The following is a 14,713-nucleotide window of genomic DNA, read 5'->3' as shown; positions in this document are numbered from 1 at the left end:
TTATAATTTGGCCGAATATTCCAAATTGTCCATTTGCATGAAACACAAACTAGGTGAAATTAACCTTTCAGATACAGTACCTAATTTAGGTAGATAATTTGGTATAGGTGGAAATACAAATGTGTTAAATTTACACAAAGTAGGAATTTTACCCGAATTTAATGCCTTTCGACAAGTTTGACATCCAACCTGATTATTTGAATCAATATTCAGAAAACCATTATCAAGAATTTGTTTTTGAGCATCATTTGATATTTTTATGCAACTGTAGTATCTGTTTTGCCTATAAAAATAAAAATAAAATTTTCCATTTTAGTAATAACCTCAAAGGTATATAGTAACTTCGAAAAACTCGAATAATACAAATTATTTCAATAAACTTACATTTCTTACGCAGCGCAGATTTTTCCTTTGTTTCATTATTTATTTGCGATCATTTGCACTACAATTATTTATAGGGGACGGGATAAAATATTCTTGCGATCCTGACATTTTTATTAACTCACGAATTATACTGCTAACCCATGTCGTGTCTAAAGAAGTTTTACTTCAAAAAATGTTTAGAGACTACGAGCTAAATACAAAACTCAAGTGAAAGTCGACACATTTTTTGTTTTTGTTTTTGACATATGATTCGACATTTGATGTATTTTTTGTTTTGCTCACAGACTAGATCGAATAATTGCGATAGCTGCGCTTACTAGCGTCGTAGTCTTCAACTTCACGTTGGCGTTTTCGTTGCATTTGTACGGATTTACACCCATGTCGTGCCTAAAGAAGTTTTACTTCAAAATTAATTAAAAATAAATTACAATAATGTTTTCAAAAATATCTCCTTTGATAAAACATTTCCAACGATATTAAATACCTTTCATAATTCCTTCTTTTAAAATTAAATAAAAATCAAAACTATTTCTCCGCTTTCGCATAGTTTACTTCTATAGTAAACTGTTGATTATAAACAAGAATTCAGTAGCGGGGGGGTCCTACTCCCCTGGGTAACAGCAGAATGAGGTGGGATGAGGGGTTCCCGTTTAAAACAGAATTTTCCGCTTCGAGTATCATCATCAAAGGCGACCTACATACTTGTCGTGCACCCGCCGAAAGAGGGGAGTGACTGTGGAGCGACGGTGGAGCGACTTTAACTATTTCTATAGAGGTGGAGGGCGACGGGTTAACGGGATGTCGGATATTGCCCAAGTGCGTAGATAATAGGGGAGCGGGAAAAGTGCGAGTGGAAAAAAGGTGGAATTTGAAGTGCCCTGGGGCAAGTTGTAGGAATTTTTTGAGTTTTGGAAATTTACTAGAGTAGAGAAAGTGGTGTTTTGTATGAAATATTTTTTTGTAAATTATATACTTTGTTTAAATATTTTGGAGGTGCCTGAAAAATTTCGGAGGTCTTTGGCTAGTTTTGGAGGTCTTTGGCTAGTTTTGGAGGTTTTTGGCTAGTTTCGGAGGCTTTTGGCCAGTTTCGGAGGCTTTTGGCCAGTTTCGGAGGCTTTTGGCCAGTTTTGGAGGCTTTTGGCCAGTTTCGGAGGCTTTTGGCCAGTTTCGGAGGCTTCTAGAAAGTTTTGGAGGCTTTTGGCTAGCTTCGGAGGCTTTTGGCTAGTTTTGGAGGCTTCTGACTAGTTTTGTAGGCTTCTGACTAGTTTTGTAGGCTTCTGACTAGTTTTGTAGGCTTCTGACTAGTCATGTAGGCTTCTGACTAGTTTTGGAGGCTTCTGACTAGTTTTGGAGTCTTCTGGATAGTTTTAGGCGTCTGTGGATAGTTTCGGGAGGCTTCTAGCAAGTTTTGGAGGCTTCTAAAAAGTTTCGGAGGCTTCTAAAAAGTTTCGGAGGCTTCTGAAAAGTTTTGGAGGTCTCTGACGAGTTTTAGAGGCTTCTGGCTAGTTTTGGAAGTCATTGGCTAGTTTCAGAGGTCTCTGAAAAGTTTTACAGGTCCCTGAAGAGTTTTAGGAGGTCTCTGAAGAGTTTTAGGAGGACTCTGGCGAGTTTTAGAAGTATATAATTTCACAAGACTTAAGATATTTTTAGAGATTTTGAGAAACTTTCAAAAAGGTGTTGGAAAACTTTTTTAAGGCCTCTGACTACTTTTGAAGGCCTCTGACTACTTTTGAAAGTCTCTGACTACTTTTGAAGGTCTTAGAAATCGTTTTCAAGGTCTTCGACTACTCTTAAAGGTCTTAAGGAACGTTTTCAAGGTCTCCGACTACTTTTTAAGGTTTCTGACTACTTTTAAAGAATTTGGAAAACTTCTCAAGGTCTCTGACTAGCTTTAAAGGTCCTGGGAACTTTTTTAAGGTCTCTGACTAGTTTTAAAGATTTTGGGAAACTTTTTTAAGGTCTCTGACTAGTTTTAAAGATCTTGGGAAACTTTTTCAAGGTATCTGACTAGTTTTGAAGGACTTCGGAAACTTTTTCAAGGCCTTGGGAAATCTTTAAAAAGATCTCGGGAAATTCCAAAGGTTTCTGACGACTTTCAAGGGTCTCTGACGACTTTCAAAAATCTCTGCCGACTTTCAAAAATCTCTGACGACTCTCTAAGGTCTCTGACGACTCTCTAAGGTCTCTGACGACTCTCTACGGTCTCTGACCACTTTCAAAGATCTCTTACCACTTTCTGAGAAATCTGACTATTTTTAAAGATCTTGAGAAACTTTTAGAGATCTCTGTCTTTTAAAGGTTTTACGTAACTTTCAGAGGTCTCTGACGAGTTTAAAAAGTCTTACGAAGCTTTGAATTCTCTAACGACCTTGAAAATTCCCTGACGACTTTAAAGCTCTTAGGAAACTTTTATGAAATATAATAATAATTGAAAATTTTACGAAAGTTTTTGGAAACTATTAAATGTACTTAAATAAATAAAGTAAATATAAAAAATTTATATTCACCTTAAAAGTTTACTTAATAAAAGGCTAATTTTTGGCTTTATCGTTTTGAAAATATTTTTAGAATTCTATAAATATTTATCATTTATTATTTCCCCACTATTTTTTCCACTAGCCCTCAGTCTTTTACAATTGCTCAACGCAAACGGCAGCAAAATTAAATTTCGTCATTCAGAGTCGAAAACGAAACGATATCGTCGTGTGCCTTTTGAACTCGCAACCCGTCTATCCCCTAACTCTAACCCTTTGACCAATTCCCTCTACTCTACTCTACTCTACTCTCTTTTGATGTAATTAAGCACGGTGCATAGTATTATATAGTATACTGTAGTTTGTTGTAAATACGATATTACATACAGAAGGTCGGAACAGGTTGATTTTATGATGGAACAAACAAGAGATGAATAATTACACATATGGGATATATATATATATATATATATATATATATATATATATATATATAAATCTCGTGTCACGATGTTGGTTCTCGATGGACGCCCAAACTACTGAACCGATTTTAAATTTTATTGGCTCATCGTGCGCGTATATATCCATCTTAGGTTATAGGAATTTTTGAATAGTAAATTTGAAATATAAATATATAATTTTTATAAATTTCTAAAAATTTTGACAGAAAATGACCAAAAAAAACAAAACATTAAAATGACAAATGTCAAAATTTAAGGAAACTTCGATAAATAATTTTTGAAAAAAAAATTTGACATTTCAAAAAATAAAATTCAAAAACATGTACATATATAGAAATATCCAACATTTAAATCCAAATTTGATGAAATCCTATATTCAAAATCACTGTTTATAGTTTTAAATCTAATTAAAAATCAATGCTTAAAAATTTGAATAAATTTTGACATGTAGAAAAATTAAATGTCATTTGTCAGTATTTATGAAAATAATTATATAAATAGATTTACGATTTAGATTTAATTGATTAGCTTACCAAATTATTTCGGAAACGAAAACTTCATTAAAACACAGATCAAAGATCACAATAAAAAAGCGGCATATTGAATTTAAAATTAATAATAAACAAAATTTTGGCATTCCACAAAAAAAAATGTTTAACGCCTTACTTCAATAAGAAGCAAATCAATTAATTATTCCAAGTTATGTTATAGGCAAAATTGCCAAGCAAATTATAGAAACAGAACATTATTGTAAAATAAATATTATCATATTATATTAATTTTGGACCAAGAAGGAAATATTTTGACATTTATAAATTTAGTGCATATTGGATATATGAAATTGACATTCACTATTTTTCAATTAAATGCAAATGTAAAAAATCAAATATTTATATAAAAAATGTATATTTAGATAAAGATTCTTTAATTTAAAAAAAATTGACATAAACAAAATTAAAATAAACAAAACACTATGATGCGTTGGCACTAATTATCGAAATGTAAAGAAATTTGTGTAATTAAAATATAAAATTATTATCAATATATCAGTTAAGATATATTTTGATTGTCATCGCAAATGCTAATTTTACAGGAAATTGTTACCTCTTAAATGGAATAGAACAATCTGAGGGTATCATTGGAATCTGACAAAAACAAACTAGACAAACTAAATATTATATCATATTATATTAAATTTCGATCCAAAAGAAAATATTTTGACAGTTATAATTAATTTGAAATGAAATGCAAATGTCAAAAATCAGATCTTTATGTAAAAAAATATTTATTTCCACAATATTCCTGTGTTGATTCACCCAAACTTATGAATTTAACAATTATATAATTATACATTGATGGCCTAAAATAAATATTAATTTATTAACAAATAAATAATATTTGAAAGAAAATTTTATTGACATATATGACATGACAAAAGTATAATAAACAAAAAACTATGATGCAAATGAATTAATTTTTGAAGTATGAAATGTCAAATAATTTTGAAAATTATAACAAGTTTTTAACTATTTGTCAAAGAATCAGAGTCCAAATCTATTAAATATTTGATTTTTGGCACTTTTATTAATTTTTATCAATTTAGGCATATTTTTTATGGCAAAACAACGTTTGCCGGATCATCTAGTATATATATATATATATACACACACATATATCTTTTATTACCTGCAAACACGATCTGGAACATGCAAGGCACAATCTGTACCCCAACTTCATTGATAGCCCAACAGCTCAGAGACCCATAATCCTGGTCGCTGACAGGTGTGTACCTTAAGGTACTGGTTGTACCATTCGTCGAAAATCTTCCGGAATCGACGGGCAAGGTTTCACCGGAATTATTGAATTGCCACCGGAAAGCCTTGGCTCCGGGATCGGCTTGAACCGAGCACAAAACCAAAACTTCTTCGCCACGACCGGCGCCTACTATTGAGACTTGATCGGTTTGGCAAACTGGAGCATCTGTAAGGGAAAAATTGATAAGGAAAAAGAACTAGTGGTGTATGGAATCGTGCCTTAGGGCAAATTGCTAGTATTCCCCGTACCGTGATGAAATATTCGAGAAATTTTAAACGTTTTCAAATATATTATTACAACAAATACTGTAACTTTCATTATTTTTGCAAAATATTCATATATCAATTTATCTCCAGAACATTAACAATTGTCATTTCATTTCGAATTCAATTTCATTCTAAAAAAATAGTTGCCTTAATTTACACAAAATTGAAAAAGTGCTCCCGTATAGTCACAGTCTAAACGCATTTACAAAGAATTCTGTGCGACATTTTCACTTATACTGTGCTTAGCTTAGCGGCATTTTTTCATTTTTCAATAGTCTAGCGCAAAATTACATTTTTGTAATTTGTTTTATTAAGATTGAAATTAATATCCAAATTCAGATCTTCAAAGAAAAATATTTTTTGAATATTACATAAAAATTGAAATTTTGAAACAAAAAAATTGCTTTTTCGGAAAACTAATCGTTTCTTCTCACTGTCACAATAAATTATAAATCTAGAAGATAAAAAAGGATTCTACTGACGAGCAAATAAATTATAAATCTAGAAGACAAAATAAGGACTCTACTGACGAACAAATAAATTATAAATCTAGAAGACAAAATAAGGACTCTACTGACGAGCAAATAAATTATAAATCTAGAAGACAAAATAAGGACTCTACTGACGAGCAAATAAATTATAAATCTGAAAGATGAAAAAGGACTCTACTGACGAGCAAATAAATTATAAATCTAGAAGACAAAATAAGGACTCTGCTGACGGGCAAATAAATTATAAATCTAGAAGATATGAAAGGACTCTACTGACGAGCAAATTATAAATCTAGAAGTTAAAAAAGGGGACTCTACTGACGAGCAAATAATTAAAAAAAGCAGCAAAATAAAAAAAAGGACTATACTGATTAGCAAATTTATTAGCAATATAAAAAAATAAGAAACATACTGACGAGCAAATTGAAAAATGATCTAAAAAGTAAATAAAAAATTATAATTTTCAATATTATTATCAAAATTGAAAAGTGCTCCCGTATAGTCACAGTCTAAACGTATTTGAAAATAATTCTGTGCGACATTTCCACTTATACTGTGCTTAGCTCGGCGGCATTTTCACATTTTTCGCAATAGTTTTCACAAACTTGTAAAAGTGCCCCAGTACTTAAATAGTCTAAACGCACTTGGGTAAACATTTGTCCCAGAATGGCGCTTAGACTGTGCTTAACCTGGCTAATTTTATTATTTGAATTTTTAATCCAAAATTACAAAAATATTTTATGGAAAATAAAAAAAGGTGTAATAATTTTTTATCCTAAAAAGCAATTGTTTTGTCAATAAGCAGAAAGTTTTTTAGATGTACATTTAGTCCTATATCTTCGAAATGGCGGGACCTGTCTTGGCCAAAAACTAATCACCTCTTTTTCCAATAATTACAAATTGAATGTTTTTTACATTCAACAGTTTTATATTTGAAGTTCAAATTTAATTTGCTCGCTCGTAGAGTCCTTTTTATTTCCGAATTGCCTTTTAATTTTGATTATCAGTAGAGTCCTTTATTATATCTGAGACTTAAATTTTATTTGCTCGTCAGTAGAGTCCTTTCTTCATGTTTTATGTTGCTAATTTAATTGCTTGTCAGTAGAGTCCTTTTTTCAACTCCTAGGTTGATTTTTATTTTGCACGTCAGTAGAGTCCTTTTCTTTTTTTCTAGATCTAAATTATAATTTGCTCGTCAGTAGAGCCCTTTTTCAGCATCCATGTTGCCTTTTGATTTTGCTCGTCAGTAGCGTTCTTTCTTTATTTTCTAGATTTATATTGAAGTTTGCTCGTCAGTAGAGTCCCTTTTTTAATTCTAAATTAGTTTTCTCGTCAGTAGAGTCCCTTTTTTAATTCTAAATTAGTTTGCTCGTCAATAGAGTCTCTTCTTTAATACTAGATTTGTTTGCTAGTTAGTCAGTAGAGCCCCTTTTTTAATTCCAGATTAGTTTGCTCGTCAGTAGAGTCCCTTCTTAAATACTAAATTTGTTTGCTAGTTAGTCAGTAGAGTCCCTTTCTTAATTCCAGATTAGTTTGCTCGTCAGTAGAGTCCCTTTTTTAATACTAGATTTGTTTGCTCGTCAGTAGAGTCCCTTTTTTAATACTAAAAATGCGGACATAACACACACACACACACAAATCCATTTAGTTTCTGAGGTATGCCCCTTAAAAATGTTCAGAAACCTTCAAAACGTCGAGAAATGCAAAAAGTTTCATTTTCGATTTTCGGCCCATTACTATAACTTACTCTACGGGAAGTTTGAAATGTTATGGCAAGGCTATGGTTTATTATTCATTTGTATTACAAATTGTTTCAATGGTGGAGGAGCAAAAACGTTAAACGTTAAATGTTAAACGTACATTTTACGAAGTCGTTTTATTCCGAGTTGGTAATTATGATTAACGTAGCAGAAGGTCGTCGTCGTTTTTATTGTGAATAATAGTATCATGTTGCTTGAGGAGCAGGAATTAGGATATGTTGCGAATCGTATACAAAATGTAGAGAAAACAAGGTAAAAACTAGTGGTGTATGGCATCGTGCCTTAAGGCAAATTGCTGGAACTTCCCGTATAAAATATTCGTGAAATTTTAAACGTTTTCAAATATATTATTACAAATACTGTAACTTTCATTATTTTTAAATAATTAAATTTATCTCCAGAACATTAACAATCGTCATTTCATTTCGAATGCAATTTAAAAAAAAATAGTTGTCTAATTTACACAAAATTGAAAAAGTGCTCCCGCATAGTCACAGTCTAAACGCATTTGCAAATAATTCTGTGCGACATTTTCACTTGTACTGTGCTTGGCTTGGCGGCATTTATAAGAACTAAAATGATAGTTGTTAAATTGAGGAGGCTACATTTTAATATATCTTGTTTTACACTTTTGGACCGGTTCGATTTTTATTTATTTATTTATAACTTCTAAACAAATTGTCCGATTGTTTTGCAATATCCAGCAAATTTATAGCCAATTAAATTATTTACAACTTTTATTAACAGTAAAATTTTCTATCTCTTATTCTTTTATCCAAAATTTACATTTAAAAAAATTGGTTTTAAATTATGCAAGATTAATATATCTTACTTTATACTTTTGGACTAGCTCGATTTTTATTTATTTGTTTATAACTTCTAAACAAATTGCCCGATTGTTTTGCAATATCCAGCAAATTTTTAGTCAATTAAATTATCTACAACTTTTGTTAATAACAAAATGTTGTATCTCTTATCCTTTTACCCAAAATTTGCAATGAAACAGGTTGTTGTTAAATTTTGGAGGTTGCATCAGTATATCTTGCTTCACACTTTTGGACCAGCTCGATTTTTATTTATTCATTTATAACTTCAAAACGAAATGTCCCACCATTTTGCAATATTCAGCAAATTTATAGCCAATTAAATTATCTACAATTTTTATTAACAACAAAAATTGGTATCTCTTGTCCTTTTATCAAAAATTCACTTTTAAAAGGGTAGTTGCCTAATTTTGATGGTCACGTCGTACACATATATCTTACTCTGTCACTCTACACTGTCAGATACATGTTGCTCTCTTTCACACAAATAATATAAGAGGGACTCTACTGACGAGCAAATTAATAAAAATTTAAAAGAAAATAAAAATGGAACTCTACTGACGAGCAAATTATTACATAATCTTGAATATAAAAAGAAACTCTACTGACGAGCAAATTATTAAAAAAATCAGCAACATAAAAAAAGGACTATACTGATTAGCAAATTTATTAACAATATAAAAAATAAGACTCTACTGCCTAACAAAATAAAAAATGATCTAAAAAATAAATAAAAAATTATAATTTTCAATATTAATATCAAAATTGAAAAAGTGCTCCCGTATAGTCACAGTCTAAACGCATTTGCAAATAATTCTGTGCGACATTTTCACTTATACTGTTCTTAGCTTGGCGGCATTTTCACATTTTTCAATAATTTTCACAAAATTTATAAAAACGCTCCAGTATAGTCACATTCTAAACGCACTTAGGTAAACATTTGTATCAAAGTGAGGCTTAGACAGTGCTTAGTCTGGGTAATTTTTTGAATTTCTAATCCAAATTTACAAAATTTTTTTATGGAAAATAAAAAAGGTGTAATAATTGTTTATCCTCAAAAGCAATTGTTTCGTCAAAACAAGCAGAAAGCTTTATGAATCATTCAAATCGGACGCTTAGATCATTCAAAAACTGTCATTTTTTGCACATTTAGCACATCTCCCTATTAATAGAAATTGAATGTTTTTTGAATCGATCAAATCGGATGCTCAAATCCGATCTCTCAAAAACTCGATTTATATTATTTATATAAAAGAAATTACTCTACTGATGAGCAATAGTTGAACAAAAAAAGTTGTAAAGAAAAGGACTCTACGGACGAGCAAACTTTAACATTTGAGTGACGAAATATTTAATATAAAATTATAAAATTATAAAATTAAGTTAGATTCTGTTAGAGAAAGAACTCTACTGACGAGCAAAAGTCGAATGAAAGTTTCTATAAGAGAAAGAACTCTACTGACGAGCAAAAGTCGAATGTAAAATTTTGTAAAGAAAAGGACTCTACTACTCTAGAAAATAAAATAAAATTAGATTTTATTAAGAGAAAAGGACTCTACTGACGAGCAAAAATCGAATGTAATATTTTATAAGAGAAATGACTCTACTGATAAGCAAACTTTATTGACAAATTTAAAATAGTAATAGTATAAAGACTATTATTTATTATCATTATATATAATAATGTGGTCCTTAATATGGATATTTTCGAATTTGTTTGCTCCCAATTTCGATTTTTGGACGATTACAATAACTTACCCTACGGGATGTAAATAAATGAAATAGAAGTGAAGTTTAATGAAATAGAAGCGGTTTTAACCGGTTTTTGAATTTTATATAAAAAAAATTTTTTTGCTTGAATATTCTGTAATTTATCTGCAAATTTAGTGTATTTTAGAGTAGTAAATGACTGAATTTATTTATTGTTCAATTTTATAGATAATAAACAAAATTATTTTAATTTTAATTAGTAGAACTAAAAAATAATGGTTTATCTTGATTAAATAACTTTCAAAATAATTATTTGTTATTCATGCATCATTTTCACATATAAGAATGAAAATATTTTTATGATAGTGAAAGAAAAGTATTCGAAAAAATAAAAATAATACGTTTTTCAAAAAAAAAATTCAATAAATAAAAAAAAAAGAAAGAAATATTAGATACACGTTGATACATACTTCTTAATATCAATTTTAGTTTTAAAAATAATTAAGCTAAACTTATATTGCTGTTCCGAGCAATTTTAATTAATTAATTTTAAACATTCTAATTGCTTTTTTGTTTAATAAAATATGATTTTAAAAAACTGAGAACGTCTATCGAATTGCTACTTAGACATGTCCTTCGATTCTTCACAAAATTTCCTGAAATAAAAAATACTCTCATACTTGCGACCAAATTATGCTTAATTATTTTTAAAGTCTGATATAATAATTCTAAGTTTATTGTTCTTTAATTTGTGGTTTCTAGGGTTTGAAACTCTTTTTTTAAGATTGAGTAGAGGAAGTTACTTCTTCAAGAAGAAGTCACACTAATTTAAATTAATATAATTTAACCGGTTTTTGAAAACCGACGAACTCTAGTTATTGTCACATTTGTGCTATTTGGAGGTTAGTTTGTGACAGTACAGAGCATTTGAAGTACAAGTCCATAGTTTCTGAAATATGAACACATTCACAATTGTTTCCTAATAAATCAGTCACATTTTTTTCTTGTCATTCCATACCACTTTAACCCCGTTCTCCCCTACATTATCAATTTACTTCTATTTCAGAGGGGAATTCCCTTTTTCCTTCGTCGTTATTTGTCTAAATAGCGCTGCAGCAATAAAATTCCACGCAGCAGCAGCAGCAGGAAGAAGCTGCTGCTTGCTTAAAAAGCCGTAAATTGTTTATCGTCTCAATAACATTAAATAGAATTTACAGCCGAAGGAACGATGATAGTCGAAGTATAATTAGATGGCAAAAACATTATACACAATTATATAATGATAAATTATAAATTATATATTTATAATAGCATTAAAAATATGTATAATATTTAAAAACAATACTAGTAATTAAAGTCATATAGCGTATGCCATCTAACATTTTTCATTTTCATTTTTTTTTCAACGGTCAGCCGAGGCATTTTTTCTTTATTTTTGAATAAAATTATTATAATCATTATTAACTAAATTAATTTCATCATTAACTGAAAGGATTGTACTTTCAAAATACAAAAAGAAATTTTAGAAAATATTCAGTAGTTTGTAAAAACAAATTATTTGGCGTACCCTATACTTTAAATATGACATGATCGGTTTGTCATTGTAATTTGCATTTAGAAATGAACGTTCAGTAGAGAAATGAAGTAATTGCTGATTAATAAATTTTATAATATTCGTTTACACACTGGATTATGTTAAAGAATGCCTAAACAAATATTGTTTTCGCAACTTCAGTCATCATATAATAATTGTGTTTGAAGACCTTCATGTAATTAAAATTAACATACATTCATTGTCTGTTTGTATTTTTTTTTAATTTTACGCTGGCGATACAATCTCATTCTTTGAACAACTGTAATATCTGTTTTGCCTAAAAATTATTTTTCATTTTAATAACTTCAAAGATTTATAGAAACTACAAGTCCATTTTTGATTTTATTTTTTGTTTTGCTCGTCAGTAGAGTCCCATTTTCTTACATTTTTAATTTAATTATCCGAAGAGTTTTTTCTTTTAATTTTAGTATTGCTTGTCAGTAGAGTCCCATTTTCTTTTATTTTTAGTTTTGCTCGTCAGTAGAGTCCCATTTTCTTCCATTTTTAATTTATCAGTAGAGTCTCTTTTTAATGTTATTTTTAGATTGCCCGTCAGTAGTGTTTCTTTTTAATGTTATTTTTAGATTGCTCGTCAGTAGAGTCCTCTTTCCTTTTTCATTTTTAGTTTGCCCGTCAGTAGTGTACCTTTTTTTTTAATTTTTCGTTTGGCCATCAGTAGAGTCCCATTTTCTTCCATTTTTAATTTATTAGTAGAAATTATTTTTCTTTTATTTTTAGTTTTACTCGTCAGCAGATTCCCTTTTTAATTTAATTTTTATATGCTTGTCAGTAGAGTCTCTTTCAGTATGCTCGTCAGTATAGTCTCTTTTACATTTAATTTTAATTTAATCATCAGTAGAGTCACTTTGAACTTCATTTTTATTTTTCTCGTCGTAAGTAGAGTCCTTTTTTATTTCTAGATTAAGTTTGCTCGTCAGTAGAGTCCTTTTTTGTATATTTTAACTTTAGCTCATCAGTAGAGTCTTCTTAATAATTTCCTAGCTTTGGCTCTGATAAGAAAAAGCGAGAAAACGCATTTTGCAATATATGAAAATAAAAAGGGACTCTACTGACGAGCAAATGGAAAAACTACCTAGAATATGAGAAAAGAACTCTAACAACGAGCAAACTTAAATTAAAAGTATGAGACGAAAGGACTTTACCGACGAGCAAACTGAAGTACAACCCTAGGATGTAAAAATGACTCTACTGACGAGCAAAATGAAATATAATATAAAAACAGACTCTACTGACGATTAAATCAAATAGCAAATTTGAAAATAAAAAGGACTCTACTGACGAGCAAATTGTGTTATAAAAGGCACGAAAATGGACTCTACTGACGAACAAATTAAAAAAACAATTTAGAAGATTAAAAGGGACTCTACTGGCGAGCAAATTGCTTTTTAAGACAAGAAAATGGACTCTACTGACGAGCAGATTTGAAAACAAATTAGGTGATAAAAAAGGGACTCTACTGACGATCTAATTGATTTTTAAACTCATAAAAAAGAACGACATACAACGTTGACGCTGGTACGCATACAACGACAGATCTCTATTCACATACACAACTACTAATCATAATTGACTCGTATAGAAATGATATCATCGAGGGCGAATGACGAATCATTGGCAGTCGACCTTGCCGTAACGCACTTTTGTTGCATTTGTACGAATTTACACCCTAGTCGCGCTTAAAGAAGTTTTACTTCAAAAATAAAAAATAAATTTAATCAAAAAAGATATATTTCAATATACAAACTTGGTACTAGCTCGTTTAAAGTACGTGAACTATTTCTAGAGTGTGTTTTAAAATGTGAAGCACACTAGCACCATCTGTGATATGCTGAAAACACTAATTAGAGTAAAGCGCATTTGTTCTATGTTTATCCCATATGGAGACTAAAATTTGGAATAACCAAAATTAAATAAAATAAATTATTTAATTCCATATAATATTTTACATCCCCTACACGCAGTAATAAATTAAATAATTTCGGCTTCGGTTTTCGATAAATTTATTTATTATTTTTCGCTTTATCGCCATTTTAAATTGTATTAGCGGTCGCTTTTTGAGGTAATAAATAATTCCAATAAGCCGATTTTTCATCGACGGAATTAATGCAAATGATATATTTATGATATTTGAATATGTCCATAATGCGATTAATGAATCGAATCATTAATTAAATCGAGATTTTTGACCGAATCGCATCGGATGCGGATTATAGACGGAGAGCTGGGCGACGAATCGTAATAGATATATTGAAGGACGTTTTTGAATTTTTGTTCCCAAGGGCTCAAATGCTTCCAAAGGGATAAGAGAAAATTCTCTGAAAGTTTTAGCTCTTAACATTAACATTTAGATAGTCCGCAATCCAATTAAAAGTTTCGTATATTTGTTTTAACATTAAATTCTTGCGCCATGTGTGAGAGAGTTTAGAGTTTTTTTCTCTAAAAAAATTCAATTTATTTTTAATTATTTTATATTAAATTTTCTATCACTCAAATGCTGAAGTTTGCTCGTCAGTAGAGTCCTTTCTCTTATAACATCTTACTTTCAATGATTGCTCGTCAGTAGAGTTATTTCTCCAACAAAATCTAATTTAATTTTAATTATTTTATATTAAATTTTTTGTCACTGTAATGTTGAAGTTTGCTCGTCAGTAGAGTCCTTTTCTCTGAAAATTTTTGTTCAGCTCGTCAGTAGAGTTCTTTCTTTTATAAAATCTTATTTTGAATTATTTCTCGTCAGTAGAGTTCTCTCTCTACTAAAATCCAAAATTAATTTTATTGTTTTATATTGATTTTTTTGACACTCTAAGTTTGCTCGTCAGTAGAGTCCTTTACTTTACAAAATTTTACGTTCGACTATTAGTCGTCACTTCTGTTACAAAATCTTACATTCGACTATTATCGTCAGTAGAGTTC

General features: G+C 30.0%; 1 protein-coding gene across 1 annotated transcript in view; it reads right to left on the bottom strand.

Moving 5' to 3' along the window:
* The window catches only part of LOC113386440 (hemicentin-1-like), a 146,342-nt gene that overhangs the window by 6,564 nt on the left and 125,065 nt on the right, over positions 1–14,713 (bottom strand). The window contains exon 15 of the mRNA XM_026624221.1: positions 5,006–5,299. Coding sequence (XP_026480006.1) covers positions 5,006–5,299 — 294 coding nt within the window. The remainder of the gene's footprint in view (positions 1–5,005; positions 5,300–14,713) is intronic.

The sequence above is a fragment of the Ctenocephalides felis genome, unplaced genomic scaffold, assembly GCF_003426905.1.
Source record: "Ctenocephalides felis isolate EL2017-DRISC unplaced genomic scaffold, ASM342690v1 CF-g0.4_SCAFFOLD_03571, whole genome shotgun sequence".
Lineage (NCBI taxonomy): Eukaryota > Metazoa > Arthropoda > Insecta > Siphonaptera > Pulicidae > Ctenocephalides > Ctenocephalides felis.
The sequence above is the reverse complement of the archived record's forward strand: the minus strand, read 5'-3'. Positions and strand labels throughout refer to the sequence as shown.